We start from the raw sequence: 21,885 nt of genomic DNA, 5'->3' as shown, positions 1-21,885 counted from the left end.
AACAAAGGCTATCCCCTGTCCTACTAACAACTTACATTGATATCGTGGTTTTTATCCCCAAATACATCAGAATGCTTTACAAACTTAAAATAATATGAAGAGCAATCACATCACCACCAGTGAAATGCAGCCATCTCTAAAGTGCCACCCAGTTTCTGCTTAGGACAGCACAGCAACATTACGCAGTAGATGAACCATAAAGGGAAGATGAGAATGAGAACCACTGGGGCACAATATTATGTTCCATAAAGCCCTTCTACAGACCCTGCAGAGCTGTTTCTGTTACAGTAGTAGATTATATGATAAACAATGATACTTCTTGCTTGGTGGTAGCCAAGGCACCCTTTAGGATTTCCAGAGACATTTTTGGTCAATTTGAAATAAGAGCCCTCTCTGCACCCTTAGTAGCTGCTTCCTTTCAACTGTAATCAAATCTGTTTGCTGGTAACACTAAAATTGGAAGGTGTAGCAAGGAACTGTAGCTACAAAGTGGGCAGGAGGAAGGAGGGAAATGTTATTAAGCGACTCACTTTAGTGTACAGGGTACAGTATTTTCATCTTCTTAAAACAGATGTAAAATACTTTTTAGTGTAATCAAGCCCGAGTTTTGTCTCAGAATAGAGAGGGGAATGTCTATGAAAGGTTCACAATCTTAAGAAGTGATCTCCAACATGAAAAGGAACCATGGATATCCAACTGAAATGGCAGGCAAATTCAGTTCAGCAGCATATAATTACAGACTTAGAATTGGCCAAGGATTAGCAAAAAGTTCCATATGCTCTTTAATGCTCACAGCAGTTACATCATTGTTTTAGGTCTTAGTTGTAAACCAACATCTGCAGCACAGTGCCTTCTGACAGCATGCAGATACCATCAGTACTCACCTAGAGGTAAGAGATACTCCTATTTACTCTCCAACACCATTTCTTGTAACTCCCATCCAGCTACTGAGAAGAACCAACTCTCATAAGACCTGACAAGATTCCAATGCACACACCACAATGGAATGTTATTCAGGACAGAAATTGACTACCTCTATCAGCCAGTTAGAATTTTCCTGACATTCTGAGCAGCTGCGTAAAGGGATGTGCAAACTAAAGGCCTGATCCTACACCATTAAAGTCAATGGAGCAGATTTGGGCCCTAAGGTAGTTGGTTAGTGAGAAGGAAATCAAGCATGGTCTAGCTCTGTGGGTAATTTACTTTCTAAATGGGAAATGAAAAAAAATAGTTATTTCATAACTCAATACCAGATTCTGTTTTCAAAAAAGCCACCCTGCACAGAGAATTGTTCATATAGGTCCTGATCCAAAGCTCACTGAAATAATAGGAATCTTTCCCTGGATTTCAATGTAAGTTTTGACCTTTGGTTTGTTTTCAGGTATATGTTACTTAGCTTTGTGTTTCATTCGGTAAAGTGTGTGCTTTAGATTTGAAAAACACACACATTATGCAGTAAATAAGCATGACTGGTAATTTTGCTACAAAGAAAATCGGCGTAAAGATTCATGAAAATCACAAGTCAAGAAAACTGGTTTGCTAAAGGTGATCTCCATACAAAAACTTTACTCAAATTCTTTAATAAAAACCATTTTGTTAAAAATCAAGATTGTTATGATTGGAATTTTTATACAGAAAATGAATCAGAAGTTACAAAAGCAACTGACATTACATAATAAATATAACTGGAATTAATACACACGAGAACAGTACTACAGCATCTCTTTATAAACATTAAAAATGACTCTCTCTATGGCATGTTAATTTAACATCTCAATTATAAAATTCTCTTTGCTTTGTATTAAACGAACACATACTAATTATTTATTCTCGCACTAAAAATGTTAAAAGCTGCTTTTTCATGGTAGGAGGGTCCAGGCATCTGAGCATGGCCCTCTCCATCAGCCCTCTGAGAATGCCGCAAGACACTGGAAGATGTGCTCATCATCCATCATGGACCTTTTGTAAGTGTTTGGTTGGAGACATTCATGAAGAAATGTTGTTCTCTCCAAAATTATGTATGGCAGCTGGAACTGAAGATTATAAATCATCAGCCCTATGTATGCACAGCTGGAGATGACAGGCCAGATTCTGGCCCATGTTACAGCCCTTTGTGTTGTTGCAGTATTGAAAAAGGGTTGTGAAGTTATTCTGAATGGGCAGGTCAGAGTTCCACTGGCATGAAGAATGCTAGCCTGGTGCTGAGACAGCATAGCTGACTCCTCGATACACCCTCCTGGCTCACCTTGGGAAGGGGGCGTGCTAGGCGCATGGTTGAAGGAGATAGGATGACCAGAGTACACTTTGCTCCTGTGATCCCAGGCTGCCAAGAGGATGAGGGAAACATAAAGGTGGCTTAAAGCCACCTTTGCCTCCCTCTCTCCTCAGCTATGCTGAGCACAAGTCTGACACAATTAGAGATCTATTCTAGCCTGATCTATCTGGGACCAAACAACTTCTTGCATGACAAGAAATTCTGTTAAGATGTGGAAAAAGATGCTGATCCTGAGATACTTGTTTTCTATGTAGGGTCTTCTGTGACTCACTATGGCATGAGTTCCTTTTACATTCTCTTTTCACCTATTCCTTTATTCTAGGTGATGGCCTGTCATTCCCTGCTTACTACATGTTCCTTTTCATAAAGATGAAATTACATGTGCCTTCCCCTAACATCACAAGGAGGCACTCTGAATGCATCACAGACAGCAGATGTCAATAGCCAAAGGGAGGTACTCCACATCAAGGGTAACACACTACTAGCTGCCTTCAGATAAAACACCATATTCCACACCATTTTCCTAAGTCAGCTGCCTGACGTGGGAGTCCAGTGGTTGCTCCCGAATGCAGGCTCTCTCACATAACAGCACATTGCACCATTAGCCAACTCCTGTGCTTATATTTGTATGCATTTTACATTAAATAATAAAGCTCCCTGTGAACAGTACAGTACTGTGCTTTATGCATCAAACTACAGAGTCCATTACTAGAGTTGAAAAAAATTAAGAAAAAACACAAAGCCAAGTATACAAACTCACAAGATGACCCATTAGCAGTTCTGAATATTTATAATTTTCAAGAAATTATTTCCGTCCAATTATAATTTTTTTTAACATGGAAACTAGATCAACAGCAGGGGTCTGGCCTGGAACATAAAACAAGTATACACTGTACTAGTACATACAACAGAGGGCTAAATCACATTGTAAACCCAACTGGAATGATTGAATTAGGCTGGAGAGAGGGAGAGGCAATGGGCTAACTGAGAACTTCTATGGGTTTCTCCAGCATCAGTTCTCTAATAGGCAGTAGGCAACATGTTTCTATGAAGGGAGAATGAGCAACAACTCCAAATTATAAGAATCTTCTATATTTAAGGCATTCCAGATCTCATTTATAGCACATTTGTCCCAATATATCAGAGCACTTTCTCAGATTCTGAAATCAGTCAACCGATAGCATGGATTTATAGAATTTAAGGTTTCTGCCATCTCACACAAATATTTGGGTAGGTTATATTTAGCAATGCACACTGTTCTCATCTCAGTTTTAAAAAAAAGTTTGTATGACTTGGAGATAGTCAGATTTTGCAATATTTCTGGAAATTATTTTAAAATGTACTGATTAACTTCCTCCTAACTCATTATTTAAATTCTCAGCAGTTCATATGTTTTATTTTCAGTCAGGAGTCCAAACCCACTTCAATTAAGAGTAGTGTGACTATGGCATAGGTTTTCCCAGAACAGTATTTAAATGTGCCATGCAAAACTAGCTTATAACAAAAAGGTTGATGGGGCCATAACTCATGGCCTTCCAAACTGTAGGCTGAATTATCCTTCCTCCCCTCATTATCTGTTATTATTTTTAATCCAATTGGGGAAAGCAAACAACCAACCAAAACCCAGCAGCTATATATAGGACCTGCATTAACTGCACTGAATCTGCTTTGAAGTGTTTGAACATCCCAGTGGAATAATGGCATTGCACAGCCTGGCAGGAGACAAGAGTGTGGAAAGTATCATGGGACCTTTACATAGCCACAGGCAGAGACTAGTGAGAAAAGTGACACAGGTCATGTTTGGCTCTAGAAAAGCAGGTATAAGTGTTCCCCAACTACTTTCCCTTCCATTAAAATCCATAGAAGAGCATTAGTGGTGGCCTTTTGGAATAACCACCAATTTGCCCTGGCAGTTGCACAGATTTGATGGTGGCAAATGCACATACAGAGAGTAGACTGGAATATGAGTAAGGTAGAAATAATATCACCTCCTGAATGAAGAAGTGAGCAAATACCCAAACTCAGTTGCATTATATGGAAATCTGTCAGGAAATTCCCTCAAGATTATTGGCTGTGGTATGTAAAAAATAATCACTGCAACTCCTTATTTTCATGGACTGTATTAGGAAAGATGCATTAAAAATATAACTGCACAAGGAGCCAGACTGGTTAGAGTAGGCCAGACCGGTCTATCTGAATATGCAGTGTATATTTCCTCTCTCTATATATTTTTCTATTGAAATCATCCCTTCATAAGGCTTTTTAATATCTGAAACTTTTAAAATCTGTATATAATAAATACTGTATTAAAATATTTGGATAGCATTTTCACACACAAGTTATATAAAAGGTGGTCATCACAGGATTACTTCTTCAATTTCATCTTCGAAAGAATCAACAGCCTTAACTGCTGGCCGGCTTGTTGTATGCTGTAAATGGTGCCTATCTGGGTTAAAATTTCTTCCTTCACTGAAAAAAAAATCATCTTTAACTATAACTTTATTGCTTTTGCCTGGAGGAAGAGCACTGCCTGAATCATAGTCAGCTTCCAAAGGACTTGAGTCACTGCTTTTAGGTGGAGCGATGGTGTTGGCACTAGTTCCAAAAAGTTGCTCCATTAAATTAGACTTTTTCTTAGTATTGAAATCTGTATTTTCTTTAGTATTTTCTTCTAAGACAACACTTTTTTGATTAAGCCAACTTGGCCTCCCGGATCCTTTCCCAAAGGAAGGTACGTAACTACCAAATGTCAAATCATTACTTGAATCTGTGGTTCTAACATTTTGCCGCTTCTGTCCTCCTGCTTTTGTAATAACATCATGACTGTCATATACTGGAAGTCCATTAAATAATTTCTCTGTGGTCTCTAAGAACTGGTAGGTTTTCTCCTTTTTCTCTAGGGAGTCAGATTTTGATGCTGTATCTGTGAGGTGTGCTTGCGAAGCAAGTTTCATACTAATAGTGCTTTGAGTTTCTCTGTCAATTTTATACATTTTAGCCAGCAGCAACTCTTTTTTTTGTCGGTCTTCTTCTAGTTTTTCAGTGTTGTATGTCTCATTTTCAGTTTTATATATTTCTGACTCAATTCTTGCCTCCTCTTCTTTAGCCAATAAAAAGTTATTTTCTTTTTTCCTTCTGTCAAATTCTTCTTTTTCCCACTCTGCATGCAATTTTTTAAAAAGTTATTTGACATTTTCTAATACTTAAAAGGAATTTTTATTTTTTTAAGTAATATATAAAAACAGAGCTTTTATAATTCTTGCAACCAGCACTGGTTTATTTTTTAAAGAAGTCATTTTTCATAAACATATTTACAATTAGACACAGGCTAAATCTTCTATCCTAACTTAAAACAACATGCCAATTTTGTAGTGTAGTTGCATTATTCATCTCTTTTAGTAGTTTCATATTCTACTGATTTTATCCTTGTCCTGTGTTTGTACAGAGATGAATATAACATCATTGATTTTAATAACTCTAATTGACAGAGTGCTTTATATTTCTCTGTTAACATCACTGACTTCAAGACAACTTTGGAATATACCGGTACTTGTTTTCTGAAGTGCTACTGCAAAGCCAACTGGATAACAAAATACAAAATAAGTAATAATTTTCAATTGTTTGTTTTTAAATTTTCCTACAGTAGGGAGCAATTTAAAATATTACCTCTTCCTCACTTGCGTGTCTACAGGCCATAGTGTGTGTTGAAAACACCTCTGCACAAGCTTTCTGTGCACCATCAAGTGAACATAAACGATTATTTACAAAAACAGCACACACCACTTTTCACAGGTATAAATGGCTACATGAGGTGTAAGGGGGGGGGGGGGGGGAAATCAGGTCCTTCCGCATATGAACTGCATACACAATGGATATAAGAGTTTGTGGCCAAGTGATTGTACACACAAAGTTGCATGCACACACAAAAAGGCAATTTTCTGAATATTTACCCGTCCAAAAAATAATTGTCCTGTCTGAATATGAAGATTTAAGGTAGGTTCAGATTGTAACAAGAACAACCTGATACACGTGTACAGAACAGATCCCCCTGATCAGGAATCCTCTCTGAAGAGCTGGGACATGGACCTCAGTGGTGACAGCACTAACTTGTACTGTACTTTATACCAAGCTTATGAAAACAAACTGCAACAGTTAATATTTTTCATCTATATATGGCATAGCATCTCCACTATGAAAGAGAAGTAGGAAGCTGAATTTCAATGGGGAATGCTAGTGAAAAAAATAATCTTATTTTTACAGTAAGGTGGACGAGAGTGCTACTATTAGGACTATTTTACCCCAAGACACCAGGGGGCAGATTCTCAGTCAGTGCAAACTGTCCACTGACTTTTTTCATGGATATTTTTTTCAGCTCTGATTCTCCACAGTTGGTATTTGGCTTTGAAGCCTTGTCTTGGGGCAGCAATAGCAGGGCACAGGAAAGAGGTTACTTTGTATCCCTTAATATTTTCTGTTTTGACCTTGTTCATGTTAAATCATTTATCCTTTTTAGTGGTTTTCCTTTTCCAGAATCAATTTGTTGTTTTCAAGAGAAGTGTTATAGGCCTCGTTTGATTGGTATTTTGTTTTGTCTAGATTTTCCAGCTTGGCAGTAGCCACAGTTTTCTTACCGTCACATAGTTTCTGGGCTTTCTCCTCTAAAGCCTGCAGTTCTTGGTCATGTTTCATTTTCTCCTCTCTCTCCCTGTTCCGTTCTTGACTTAGATGCTCTGCTTGTTCTTTCCATCCTTTTTTCTGAGTTTCCTGTTCCTGATGTAAATTGATAAAAGAAAGCGTGATAGAAAATTTCTGCAACAGCTTTTTTTGTTTATTGTTAAACACAAAATCTTCTGAATTGGAATGATATTAAGGACTTCAATGAAGCCACTCCAGTTTACCTCAGCTGGGGAAATGGCCCTAAAACTCTTATCAGACCTAACATGGTCTTAAGTACTTGCAAATCATCAACTTGATTTTGTATGACATCTTTAATAGAACCTGCATCCTGTAATGCTTCATACTAAAATTTATTTGTTCTGTGTTTGTATAGCGCCTAGCACAATGAAGTTCTGGTCCATTGGCTGGGAACGGCAAACCCTGGTCACTGGAAGCTGGGGGGGCTGTGCCTACAGACGGTCAATGCAAACAAAATGTCTCGCGGCCTGCCAGCGGATTATCCTGATGGGCCGCGTGCCGAAGGTTGCCAACCCCTGGCCAAGGCAGATCACCCAAATCTACTACATTTTAAAGTATCAGAGGGGTAGCCGTGTTAGTCTGGATCTGTAAAAGCAGCAAAGAGTCCTGTGGCACCTTATAGACTAACTGACATATTGGAGCATGAGCTTTCGTGGGTGAATACCCACTTTGTCGGAAGCTTGTGGGTGAATACCCACTTCATCGGATGCACATTTTAAAGGACTCTTACACCAAAGATTATAGATAACGGAGAAGAAGATTTTAGAACTAAAGACCTAGGAATCAAACTGCCAACTCTGAAAAAGCTTCAGCTGTTATAGAAAACAGCAACATAGGCCTCCCAAGAGCACCAGCCTAATGTGCTACCTGCTGAACTGATTCCCAGCTGTACAGAGAGACATATTCAAGATTTCAGTCCTGGTAATCAAAACTCCTTGAAATTGATCCAAGCAACTTTAGGGAACCACTTCTCTCTCTGACATCATGACTTTTTAAATCATTACTTTCTTCTGAACTAACAGAATGGTTAACCACAAGGATAAAAACCTGTGAATGAGGAAACAAGGCTTTCCAAATATGGAATTTCCTTCAGGAAGAGATCAGAATGACCATGAATCTCAATGCTTCCTAAGCTAAAAGTTACACTTTTTTTAAACTTAGCTTCCCACAATTAGAAAGAACATATTACAAATGTAGGGAGGGAAACAAACAGGAGAGCCTTGTGGATATTTCACTTTTAAGCAAGTCCAATATATTCCATGATTCTACAGCTATGGAATTTACAGCAGACTTGGTAGTCTCTACCTTACTTAACGTACACCTTCTTGCAGCTCCTCTGTGCATAAGTTACAATTCTCATACCCTTTAAACATTTGTACAGTGAGTGCAAGTAGATCTGAGGAGGTGAACTAATATCACCTTACACTTCACTTGAATTTTAGTCTTATGGCTCAAAAGTATTAAAAAATCAGTGAGATACTATTTTATAATGAAGATGTTAACAGCAAAAAACATTGGGATAAAGATAACAAATATATTTCATGCTTTACATAGGGGAGCAGGATTTGGACACTAGTGCAATGGGACGAAGCACTAAAATCCATGATTGTGGAAGAAGGCTGGAACTTAAAAGTAAACCATAATTACGGCTCAGCAAAAATACTGAGAACAAGAGACTGCTCAAATATCTAGACTAGAAACGGAGAAGGAGAAAGAAACCAAAATGTCAAATCAGTAGGGATTACAGTGAAGTGATAAAAGGTAATAAAAGAAGCAGAGCAAGTTAACGATAGTCAACAGGATTCAGAGGAAAGTGAAATGTAAACAGGGTCATGGAAAACCGTAATTTTGTCTATCTGAGAGTCTAATCATTTTCCTAAGATATGAGGATGTCTTTCCTAAAATATAAATTAGACCTTAGGAAATTTGGCTTCTTAAGTGGATTATTTGGAACTATAAAATAACTCACCAGTCTGAGAAGTGTCTCCTCTTCTTTCTGATCTGTTACATAAACAGAAACAAACTCTGGTGGTGGAGGAAATTCTATTGGTGAGAAATACCCACTAGTCTGTACTCCTTTTGTAGTCTGGATTCCTTTTTTAGTATTCTGGCTAGTGGCTGTAATAAATATATACAAAAACAAAGCAAGTCAAATTTTATATTTTTTTGTAATTCAGAATATTCACAAATAAAAAGAAACCCAAAATTAAAGAAAAAAATTGTCATCTTTGCTTCTTATGAATTTATACCTAGGAGCTAATAGTATTCCTATAACTTAGAAGAATACATAAAAGCACCCTGATCTAGTGAGGATCAGCAGGGTTTTTTTGTTTGTTTGTTTTTGTTTTTATTGTGGCTGATCTCTAAGAAAAAAAGAAAGAAAGAAAGAAAATTCTATATCCATTTTGGTGAAATTTTGGAGCAAAAAACAATTACATGAAAGGACAAAAAATAAATCAACACAAAACAAAGAGTTACATGTTTCTGGAAGTATCTTAACGTCAAAGTACTTCATAATTAGGGCCAATGGGAACCTGTGGGAAATACTGCCAAATTCTAAGGAGCTTTCCCGAGATTCTGGGAAAGTGTTTGGAAAAGTCTGAAGATATTTTAATATATCCACAAATAATGAGTTATTTAAATCTACTAAATTGTCTAAAAATATCCCCCTTGGATACTTTCCCCCCACAATCTGCCAATGGTCTAAATTTTGTCTATTTCCCCTCCCTCACAGATGGTCTTTTTGTTTCTCTAGAAGGATCAATTTTAATATTACAGCATAGTCTATTGCTTGCATTTTTGAGACTTGCAACCTTGTCTCTGTGGAATAACCTTTCAGATTAACTTAAGTACACTGGATGATGCGTAATAGCAGGATATTTCCATTAAAGGGATCAGCCATAAAATAGTTTAAAAGTATTGACATCAAAACCTGCTTAAAATGACACAGAAAAGACTGCTTGCCTTACTCCTGGTGAGTAATCTTACTGATTCAGTATGAGTGCATCTGGCCCTATATACACAAGTAAAACAAGTTTTCAGTCTGCCAGCAGATTCAGGAAGATATCAGTACACTGATTTGCATTTGAAAAATTATCTTCAGTCAGATGGACTGTACTACTTTTTTCAATGCATACTTAAATTCTGCTCTACAAACTGGAATTAGCAAAAATTCAGAGAAACCCCTAAATCCACACAGTCATGTGGAATGACAATGGTACATACTTCCAGTGGGTCTAATTATAATCAAGCTACCTGCTTGATTACTAGTTGTGATTTAATAGCAAACTATTTCTAAACAAAGCCCTTTTCCCCTCCCCCCATGAACATTTGGGATAAATGTAAACTGCTGAATTGAGAGCAGACATCCCTAGTTCTTTTGTTGGGGGTAAGGTGGCTTCATTGTACTATTATTAGAGGGACAGTCAAATAAAAATTACAATGCATGTCATTGGTTGTTTTGACTGCTGTGTTTTACAGAAAGTAAAGAACTCCACAGCCTGGGACAGGACCTGAAAGGGTCAAAATGAAACAAACATTTAATGGCTTGAACACTGAAAAAATAATAGTCTATTTGGTAGTAGCTTTTCTGTTTATATCCTTTTTTTAAAATTACCTTTTTTTCTTTGTGTAACATCCGTTTCTTTTTTAGGTGATGGCTTCAACATACGGTTAGCATATATATTTTTTGCATCAAGTTCTCTCTCTTTTTCCTGATAATGAATGAGGTAGAGACAGTAGAGTTAAATTAATAAAGTTACATCAACTTATATTTAACAGCCATTGAAATAAATTGTGGCAAGGCTAAGCAACTATGCAGTTTAAGGGAAAATTATATATATAGTTCATTCTTCATTGATTGAATAAGGTCCTTGATTATTCAGCACAATGTTTAAAGAGACCGTTCAATTCTTTAAATCACATTTCTAGTACATGGTTTCCTCCCCTCTCAAAAATCAACTAATTGCCGAAATACTCTCTCACATTTAGTACTGTATCTTTGAACTTAGCTAAGATAAAACTGAAGGCCAATATGTTCATACAAAGGTGCTTAACATTTTAGAAAGCTAAATTACAGATGCATGTGCCTACCATGTTAATTTTTTGTATTATACTAAGTAAAAAAAAAAAAAAATCACATTAGCATTACTACCTGCTAGTGGACCGGGCAGTAACTCTGAAAAGCAGGATCCGCTACATTACAGCTTTGGCAGCATTGTCAGAATTGGCCCTGGGTGTATTGTTCAGAAAGAGAACACAGCAGAGGATATGGAAAATGCAAGTACAGTGACTCCCCGCTTAACGTTGTTATGTTCCTGAAAAATGCGACTTTAAGTGAAATGATGTTAAGCGAATCCAATTTCCCCATAAGAATTAATGTAAATGGGGGGGGCGGGGCTAGGTTCCAGGGATTTTTTTTTACCAGACAAAAGACTATTTTTATATCTATCCATCCATACACACACACAGTATAAGTTTTAAACAAACAATTTAATACTGTACACAGCAATGATGATTATGAAGCTTGGTTGAGGTGGTGAAGTCAGAGGGTGGAAGAAGGTGGGATATTTCCCAGGGACTGCCTTACTGCTAAATGATAAACTAGAACTTGGCTGAGCCCTCAAGGGTTAGCACATTGTTGTTAATGTAGCCTTATACTCTACAAGGCAGCACAAATGGAGGGAGGGGAGACAGCATGGCAGACAGAGACAGACACACACACCCTGTGTGAGAGAGAGATATATGCATTACCCCTTTAAGTACGTTGAACCACTCTAAGTAGATTGCCTTTTTAAGTAGGTTAGGAAGTTGAGACAGAAGCTGCTGCGAGCACGCTCCCTCCATCCTGAGCCCTGTTGTGTCCCGCCACCCCCACTCTATGGAAATGCAGTTAGCAGGGGGCAGGAGTGGGGGGGGGCGAACACCCTGATATTCCCCCCCACACCCAGCACAGCAAGCAGGAGGATCCCAAGAGCAGCTCCAAGGCAAAGGGCAGGAGCAGCACATGGCAGTGGGAGCAGGGACACCTGAACTGCTGGCAATTGATAGCCTGCTGGGCAGCTGCCGCACAGGGAACTTAGGGGAGCAGGAAGCTGATGGGGGGGCTCTCAGTCCACCCTGGTTCCAAGCCCTCACCAGCTAGCTCCAACGGGCTACTCTTTCTGCAAGCAGTGGACAATGCAGGCAGCTGCCAAACAACGTTATACGGGAGCATTGTGCAACTTTAAATGAGGATGTTCTCTAATTGATCAGCAATGTAACAACGAAACATTAACTGGGATGACTTTAAGTGAGGAGTTACCGTACCATAATTTGTGTGATGGTCAGCCTTGGGGATATAGGCCCTGTTTCAACAAGGTAGATAGTACATGCTTATGTAAGTATATGAGTAGTCCCTTTGACTTCAGTGCTTAAATATCTTGCTGAACTGGAGCCATAAAGATTATCTTTGGAGCAATGCAGAGATTAAAATTGATGCAATTGTGAGAAAAATGCCATTTTTTTTGCCTTAAGCCACATACAATACAGGGATATATTCCCCTCACATGGCTCTTACTAAAAAGAACATAGAAATAAATGTTGCCTAACCAGGAATACTGAATTTAGTTAATAAATAGTGCTGGGATTCTTCTGTTCATGAATGTATTTTTCAAGGTATCCTAGTCTTCTTTAAAGGAACACTGTCAACTTAAGACCCATTTATTTGAAACTAGCAAGTTTAACTTTACTGGTAGCACTTTATATTACTGAAAATGAAAGTTTTAAAAATCCTATTTACTTTTCACAGTACATGCCAGTTACTTTGAATTTCTCTCAGACTGGGCAGTTAACATTACTTAAATCAATTTCACTTTTATATCCTCCCATGGTGTTTAGCTATTTAAAAACAACTTCTTCCAGTTGAACTACAAGTCATGGAAACATTTCTATCAACCATAGGTTTCATGAAACCTTTCTACACAATCTATATTTTGGTCCAAATCTGAACTTGCAGCTTCTCTTTCAGGAAGTATGACTAAGGAAGTACTAAATAACACCGGGCATTATGATTTTTAAAACAATGATTCTTATAGCCTAATTTTAGAACTTGTACGCCTAAAATGAGCAAATAATTGCTTGTGCAGATAAAGTAACAATGCATGCCCATTGCCAGTATGCATATGCAATTAATCTATGTGCACAGCTACAGTAATTGCATATGCAATTTAGGCATATTAAATTGCATGTACTTATTTGCAGGTATAATTTTAAAAATCCAGCCCTTAGTTTTCTGTACAGCTTACAGTGTAGCAGTGATTTCTGATTGTGTACCTGACCTATCCTTTTCCTACCTAATGCAAATGATACATGAGGATGACTGACATCAGCACATTCCCTTTCATACAGGTATTCCAGAATCAGAGTTTAGGAGATTAAGTTTAAAAAGAGAGAGTGAACCCATATGGAGAAAAATGAAGTTAATTTTGCAAGGAATGATTAAAATAAACTTGAAATATTTCAATAATAAAGTACTCTCACAGCTAAAAATGCCTTAAAATGGCTGGATTTTAATACTACAGTACATAATTTTTACCTTTAGCTTTTGATTTAGTTGTTGAAGCTCTTCTTGGAGAGCTTTATTTTCTTCTTGGGCCTCATGTACCTTTTTTTTCTCAGATTGCAGTTGTCGCTGGAAACTGCTGTTATTCAGCTCAAGGCTTTTCTCCAAATCCTGCAGTTCATATGATAATGGAATGTTTAAAAAAGCACCAATTTTTTAAAATAAACAAAATATATAAAAATACTATTTGAGGGTCAAACCTGACTCTGCCTCTAGTGTGGTACAGAGGCCATTTAACTTTGTGTCCACAGCAACTTGATAAAATCCAGATGTTAACCAGAGGGGACAGCCACACCAGCTTTGGTTGGTGCCCAACCTCACTTCACCCACATACAGGGAGATAACTCTGAGGAGGCACTGGGCATTCACAATACCTCCCAGATTCTGTATGCTATTGGACACAGAGGCCAGGTGACCCAACAGAGGGCTCTCAAACTGGCATATTAGAAATAAAAGAACATCCCCATGAAAAACTGGGATAGGAATAAGGAGGGGGAGGAGGAGACGACATCCTCACAGAGATTTCTCAACCTTCCTTTAACCATTTTTAGTGAAGGTTTAATTTTTGGGGACCCTGTCCTTGTGATAGCTGTTTAACATGAACAGCATATGATGACACTGTGAGGAAGTAGAAAAATATCCAGAGTGCCTTTTAAGAAAAAAAAATCACTTATCTCATATGGGATCACAAGTGCTAAAATGCCTTAATTGTAAACCATAGAATCATTGGACTGGTAGGGACCTCTAGAGGTCATCTTGTCCAGTCCCCTGCACTCAAGGCAGGACTAAGTATTATGTAGACCACCTTGACAGGTGTTTGTCTAACCTGCTCTTAAAAACCTCTAATGATGGAAATTCCACAACCTCCCTAAGCACTGGAATGAATTGCCTAACTACCCTGACAGTTAGGAAGTTTTTCCTAATGTCCAACCTAAACCTCCCTTGCTGCAATTTAAGCCCATTCGGTCTTGTCCTGTTCTCAGAGGTTAACAAGAAGAATTTTTCTCCCTTCTCCTTGTAACCACCTTTTCTGTACTTGAAAACTGTTATGTCCCCCCTTTCTCTTCTCCAGCCTAAACAAACACAGTTTTTTTCAATTTTCCATCACAGGTCAAGTTTAATCATTTGTATTTATCTTTTATCTGTGGACTTTCGCCAATTTGTCCACATCTTTCCTGAAATGTGGTGCCCAGAACTGGAAAATATCTGGTTATAGTATGGTAACATTACAGTGCAGAACTAATGTTGTTTGGGTTCCCAACTCTACATTTCCATACCTTGACATATTTGGATTTCACTTAAATTTAACCTAAGTCTTGAATTTCCTAGGTTTATGCTGCTTGGGTTGTTTTATTTTAAAAATAAATTATACCATCTCTGTAATTTTTTTTACCTTAAATTTCCTACATAGGCACTCAACCTTAACTCCATCTTAACACAGTCAAATATGAGTATAAATACCAGGCAAAAACGAACACCACACACACAACTGGCAGACAGTTACGTTACTCTTATAATGTTACAGGCCCAATATAAAAATAGTTTTGACTTAAAAGGGCTCTTTTTCTTTCCCATGGCTATATAGTTTTGCTGACTAGGATGCAAACATTATGCACAAAATTCCTAAAATAAATACCTACTATACATGTATCTATACCATGAGATAACTTTGAACAAAATTATGATAACTTTTTGAGGCTGACTCCACAGCCAGCCTATACAGAATAACCAAACATTGCATGGATGCTGAGTTGTATTAGTTTTCAAGAGGATTTGTTTTAAAAAAATATAATGTATTTTGTAGAACTTCAGCATAATATCCTCTAAAATCCGTGAGGATCCTCCTCTTACACACGCTACCTAGTCAAGCAGCATAAACTAGATTATGAAAAATTAAATTAGCTGCATAACTTTCTGGAAGTTATTGCTAAATTGATTAGCATCTAGGTTAAAAATGCCAAGTCTATAATATAAAACACACAAGATAAAACATACCAGTAAACAACATTATTAATAAACACATACAGTGTACTGCACAGATTGTAAAATGATTGTGCATAGTCATGTACAAAATTTACATGGTGTTACTTATTTGCAATAGAAACTATTTTCCATTCACCCTACTGCTATAAAATGGATAATACAAGTTAATGTATGACGCTCATACTGGAAAGAAACATTCCTACTCAATTTGTTAAATTAAATTGTTAAATTAAAAAAAAAAAGTGGGTGGGGGAGGTCAGGAACGTTTTCTCACCTTAATTCTTTTCTCACTCTCATCCAGTCTGTTCTCTGCTGAGGCTAGCTTCTTTGCCAGTTCATCTCGTTCAGCTAAGTGCTTATCTTCAGAAAGCTTTTTCAATTTTTGCAAAGAATTTTTTGTCCTGTACAGTTCATCCTCTGAATCTTTCAGTCTTCTTTCAGTTGTGCGTTCTCTCTCTTGAGATTTTCGTAAGCGCTCCCTTAATATTCTAATCTCATTGTTATGTCGAGCGAGGAGCTGAGAGATTTCATTTTCTGTATCTTCAAACTTATTCAAGGCTTTCTCCTGCCTGTACTGAAGCCTCTTCAGTGCCCTGTTTTCTTTCTGCAGCTCATCTAGTTTGATGTGGAGTTCAGTTAGTTCGTTCCGAAGCTCATTGATTTTTAGCAGTCTGGCAGAAAGAACCCTTTTTGTAACAAGATCTATATCTTTTGCAGGAGAATCCCTACTGAGGCTCTGGGAGCGAAAACCCCACCTTCTCCCTCTTTTGGCTGGTGCATATTTGGAAACTGGTTTCTTAGTGGCTTAAAAAAAAAGCAGATTTTACTGTAAGGAACTCAGCAAAGCCCATTGTTATTTTTTTCTATTTAAGCAGGCATCTTCCTTGAAATAAAGCCCTTTTCGTCTGAGAGATTTTTGTACAGTACCTACGTCATGGTGGTTTTCTTTAGAGAAATCAAACACAAAAATGTTTATTCTCATTTTCATAGCTACAAAATAGAGATTTATGCTTACGATACACTGCAAAGCTGCTATATACTTTGATTTTCTTCTTACTCTGACTTTGAAACCAATTATGCTTCTTGCAACCATCAGAATGAAATTATAAAGTAATCATCTGTTGTAGTTATATTTTTGTTCATTAATTTCAGATTTCATTATAAGTGTTTAAATAGAAATACTGTATCTCTGTACACATTTAAAATGGTGATCACTAGAGCTTCAGCTAGTTTTGTAGCAGGCATGCAGCAATTTTATTAGATACATTCAAATTTTATTAGATACATATATAGTATTTCTGGAAACCTGTTACTGTACTTGCCATAAAGACGATAACAATGGGTTCATTGCAGTTAGAAAAAAAAGTTCTAAATCTTATGAAAATTTGTTCTTCCCTGATAAATTTTAGTTCTGTCACATGTTATTTTCCAAGGAGCATTCTCATTTTAGTATTAATAGATACTAAACCCAATTAATTTAAAATATTATTTGTATGCGTGTTTCATATATACAACATACAGATAATATTTTAAAGTGATTTGGGATTAGTGTAGGTATATATATATATATATAAATTTTAATATATACAAAATACAATTAGTATATATAAATATATATACACACACATACATATACACACATATATACACACACACACATATATAAAAAGCTTAGCTTTGGTCTTTTTGCATAGCTCAAACCATAATCATACTGCATAAGGCAAATAACTCATAGAAAAACTGTCATTTAGAGAACTGAATATATGCAGTTATTACTGAACTAATGCAGAATAGCCTTTAGAAGCAACATATTGGATGCCATCTTATACCTGCCATTGCAGCTTCGGAATCATGAGACTGGTATACAACAGAAACACTACAGTACACAAATCAGGTATTAGCTAAGAGGGAGCATGCACTAGCTCCTCTATTTTCCTTTTGGCACTTATTGTATCTCCTCTATTCTACAGATAGCATTCTATGGCAAAACAGCAGCTTTTAAATCTTTTCTTAGTTTCCACTAAGCATTTCACACACAGAGAAATATTATTGGATGAGTCTATCTGAAACTCAGTTTTCCATAGCTTAATCATATACAATACTCAGTTTTCCTTTAATGGAGAGGATTTGGCACATTACATTCAGCTACAAAAGGGTTAGGTAATAATTATACCACAGGGCTACCCCTCCCCCCCCCCGCTTCAACCTATTTAATGGTTCAGATAAATCTACCAATATAGATTTTATTTTCCAATCCATATGAAGCACTCAAGAGTCTCACATATGGTTTTGCACTTCTGACCATCTGTATAAAACTGGGAACGAAAGGTTGGTGTGGTGATCCTGCCATTTCTGAAAGACATTTGACATGTATGTCTTCATGTCAACAGATACATTCAGTTTTTGCCACAAAACCCGAACATCCACCCTCTTTTCTCCATTGCAACAAAACCATGGCAATTTTGTTTCCCAGAGACCTACATGCGAAGCTAACATACAAACAGGCAGGGGGACTTGACACTCCTTAGCACAACTGTATTGAGCACCATGTCAGCGCCAAATAGGCCAACAAAGAAAGAGGGGTTGAAGCCATGATCCATGGGCATTTCATTGATTTGAGGCCTCATTATGATCTAGTCAGACCTCTTGCATAACAAAGGTCACAGAATTTCACCGAGTGATTCCTGCATCAAGCCCATTGTGACAAATAGTACCACATACAATATATTTGGTAACTGTTATACAGACTTTATGAATGTTATCTGTATCTTTGTGATACTATCGTATCACTCATAAAAACTTATCTGCGAAAGCAAGAAACTAAAAATCAGTGTGTCGGAGGGTGATTAATACAAATCCTGGGACAAGTAAACAACTTGAAAGAAGTATCACAGCTAGGGAGAATTGAGAATTCAAAAGACAGTCTAGGGTATAAAGACAACGCGTGAACTAACTGGAGGCCCTCATTTTGTTCCAATCAACAGACATGAACCTTTGTCCAAACCTTGCTGAAAGGCTGGAGAGACAAGGGTCTGCACATGACTGAGGCAGGCTTAAGTATGTGTTTAGACCTTTTATTTTTTGTGTGTTTTCTCTGCATTGCTTTTGTCCTTAAATAAAAGTACTTTGCTTTCATTATTTGCAGCCACTTGCATACACCGTCCATAGCCCCTTTGAGAGAAAGCAAAGCACAGGTGCTGGATTCCAGTCAGGCCTGCTGGAATAATCACAGTAAAGTGCAGGGGGCTGCAGCCTAAAACCCCAGTCAGAAGGGAGAGGGATGCAGGTCTCTGCCCAGAGAGACGCAAAGGCTAGAGTCCTGAGACTTAAGAGGGCACTCCTTGAGCAGACCAGGGGGGTCAAAGAAACTGTCAGACTCAAATTCTGGTTGAGATAGAGTATATCTTTTAGAAAGACAGGATATATTATAACTTAAACTGGAAATTGTGTGTGATGGCTCAGTATAAGCAGCCAAAACTCAGCATAGAGGCTGTTCAGTCATTATCCACCTTAGGAGTCACAGAACTATTCTCACTTCTTGCTGGGTGGGGAGTAGCGTGACCAGATGTCCCGATTTTATAGAGACAGTCCCGATTTTTGGGGTCTTTTTCTTATATAGGCTCCTATTACCCCACCCCCGTCCTGATTTTTCACACTTGCTGTCTGGTCAGCCTAGTGGGGAGGAAGTTCCATTACCTCCACAATCCCAGTCAGCAAAGCAGTTTACCCAAGGGGATTGAGGTGGGGGATGTGTTGGTAAGGGAGATGGGAGTGGAATGAATTTTAACTTTGGAGAGTAATCAGATAAAGCACTTTTGTTTTTGAAGCTCCAAGGATGGGAATATGAATATTTCTTTTGAGAAAGAACACACTGTATACAACTACAGTGGAAAGTCTAGTAAAACAGATATCCATAATAAAGATCTTGGGACATTTTGTCTAAGAAATTATAAATATTCTTCCCTGGATTTAAGTATTATATATACTGTATAACAAGGGTTTGCTTCAAGAAATCCAATGACAACCTTTGGAACATAAGCAGATCTGAAGTTCTGTTGCAATTAGAGGATGGGACCAGGGCAGAATTCACTTGTCTTTTTATTTCTTGTCAGAAAAAATAAATAATTCTAAAATTAAGTTTAGCAGAATTTTATAGACAAAGGCTCATTTCAGTTATCAAACTAAAAGTTACAGACCACTTATCAAACATAAAACAATTTATATTTTCTTCCCTCAAAGTTTAAAATACAACTGACACTAGTAGACTGTTTCAGGGTGCCATGTTTTGTGATCTACTTACTCTGGTAATGCACAAGGCTACTCAAAGTCTCCGTTTTGTGATCTTTTTTCCCATGGCTTGTAGACTGAGAGCTTAGTGTAAGTGATCGGTCAGAGGCATGAGATGCATTATCTTCATCTGAATAGTAGGAGTTGCTATTTTTATCACCATCTGACGTTCTGTCATGGTCAGAATCCAAGCTCCTTGTTCTTTCTCCCATTTCTCAAATCACAGTTGTTCTTCAGATTTTTCTCAAAGAATGTTCATTTTAACAGGGAAGAACTTTTTGGTAGTTAGAGGTAAAACTGTTGGCTCCTTTCCAAATCTTTTTTATCCTCATGTTCAGAGCATGAGCTCTTGGCATTCATTTTTAGCAAGCAGGGGCCATCATTCATAATGCATTTTTCTACAACAGTTAAAAAAAAAGGAACTGAGAATATTTTAGTGGTTCAGCTTTTAGATTTCACACAGAAACCCCCCCAGAAAGGGCAAGATAATTCAGGATTCCCACAGTCTCATGCCAAACATGTCTGTGTATCAGCCTCGTCAATTACGTCAACAGGAATAGGTATCTCTGGGAATTGCTCAATAGCCTTTCTGGGTATTGCACACAAAAACACCCTTCCCCACCACCCAAAACAATGAAATGGTGAATTTAAGCATTACATCATTCCACATTATAAAAAGTTATAAAGAGGTAATATTTGGACCACAAAACTGATGACAGTATTCTTAAAATTTGGACCCAGAGTTGAGGATCACAGGCTTTGGGCTATTTTGTTTTCATAGGAACTCTCTGCAAGACTAATGTTAGGCACAAAAAATTAGTGAGGAGACACCCTGTAAATAGTTGATGACTAGTAAATGCCGACCTAGGCCTGAAGAGTTCTGGGCACAGCAAGGGACAGACAGACATGAAACACAAGGAAGCGGTTGTTATCCCAGCTAGTGACGGTGCTGATGGAAAATCAGCAGCCTTGACCCCCAAGCCCCTCCCTTCTCCCCTCAAGCCCCCTTACCCCTCCTCCCCACTCCCAGCCCCCTCTCCTCAACCCCCCTCCCCACATCCATTCCCAGCCCCCTCCCTCTTCCCCTCAAGCCCCCTTACTCCTCCTCCCCACAACCAGCCCCTCAAGCCCCTCCCCAATCCTAACTCCCTCCCCACCGCTTCCGGCCCTTCCCATCCCCCACACCCCCTTCGCCGACCCCCACCCTCGCCACACTCCCAGCCCTCCCCTATCACCCCCCCATCCCAGCCCCCGCCCCTTGCAATGAAGCCGGGTCCATACGCGGCGCTGCCCGGCCCCCGCCCGGTACCTAGTGCCGCCGCCTCCGCGCCGCAGCCCCTCCCAAGCCGACCCCCCAGGCGGTTGGCGGGCCCGGGCTGCGCGGCGCTTAAAGGGGCCGCCGCCCGTCTCGGGATATTTACAGCGGGTTCCAGGGCAACGGGGCAAGGAGGGAGGCGGGGAATGGGCGGGGCGGGCAGCGGGATGTGAAGCCACCCATTGACTGCCCGTCCTGCCAAATCAACAGCGCAGAGCCAGTTCCTGCTCCTGATTGGCTTCGGGGCGAGTGGAAGGCGTCCCTCCTATTGGCCGGGGGTTTGTGGGGGCTGCGCAAGGGGGCTGCTGATTGGCTAGTGTGCAAGAGCCTCGCAGTGTGAGCTCCAGCCTTAACGGGAAGGGGAAGAAGAGGGGGCGCAAGGCCGGGGAGGGGAAGCTGAGGCGAGGCCGGGCCGGGACCAGGAGTCCGTTGCGACCCGCTCCGCCGAGTGCGGTGTCCTGGAGCCCCCCTGCCAGTCTTGCCCCCTGCACCATGGCTACAGCAGCGCCCGCCCCCCCGCAGACAAGCCAGACTGAAAGACATGACCCACCAGTACAGCCTTTGGGGTGACCTGCCCAGTGTGATCAGCCCCCACCTGGCCTGCAGACCACCCCCTCTGGGGTAAAAGCCCAACACCTACCCTGGACAATGCCGAGTCCTCAGTCTTCCCCTATGTTAAGAGAATAGCTGACCCTTATTTGGTGTCCAGGTTCCTGCACCAAGTCACAC

The 21,885-nt window shown here is 39.1% G+C and overlaps 1 protein-coding gene across 4 annotated transcripts; it reads right to left on the bottom strand.

Moving 5' to 3' along the window:
• Positions 1-1,280: 1,280 nt before the first annotated feature.
• Positions 1,281-21,341, bottom strand: LCA5 (lebercilin LCA5). 4 transcript variants are annotated; one of them, XM_039532337.1, is made up of 8 exons: positions 21,151-21,341; positions 19,855-20,239; positions 15,829-16,358; positions 13,545-13,682; positions 10,587-10,683; positions 8,940-8,971; positions 6,907-7,045; positions 1,281-5,435 (listed from the first exon to the last, which is right to left on the bottom strand). In XM_039532337.1, the coding sequence occupies exons 2-8, from the start codon at positions 20,051-20,053 to the stop codon at positions 4,633-4,635; spliced, it is 1,938 nt and encodes a 645-aa protein (XP_039388271.1). In that variant the 5' UTR covers positions 20,054-20,239; positions 21,151-21,341; the 3' UTR covers positions 1,281-4,632. The 4 variants fall into 4 exon arrangements, with proteins under 4 accessions (XP_039388271.1, XP_039388267.1, XP_039388270.1 ...); XM_039532333.1 differs by having other exon boundaries at positions 1,286-5,435; positions 8,940-9,088; positions 21,151-21,331; XM_039532336.1 differs by lacking the exon at positions 21,151-21,341 and adding an exon at positions 21,123-21,146 and having other exon boundaries at positions 1,286-5,435; positions 8,940-9,088.
• Between the last annotated feature and the right edge of the window lie 544 nt (positions 21,342-21,885).

Source organism: Mauremys reevesii, linkage group 3 (assembly GCF_016161935.1).
Source record: "Mauremys reevesii isolate NIE-2019 linkage group 3, ASM1616193v1, whole genome shotgun sequence".
Taxonomy (NCBI): Eukaryota; Metazoa; Chordata; order Testudines; family Geoemydidae; genus Mauremys; species Mauremys reevesii.
Note: the sequence above shows the minus strand (reverse complement) of the source record. Positions and strands in the feature narration are given on the sequence as shown.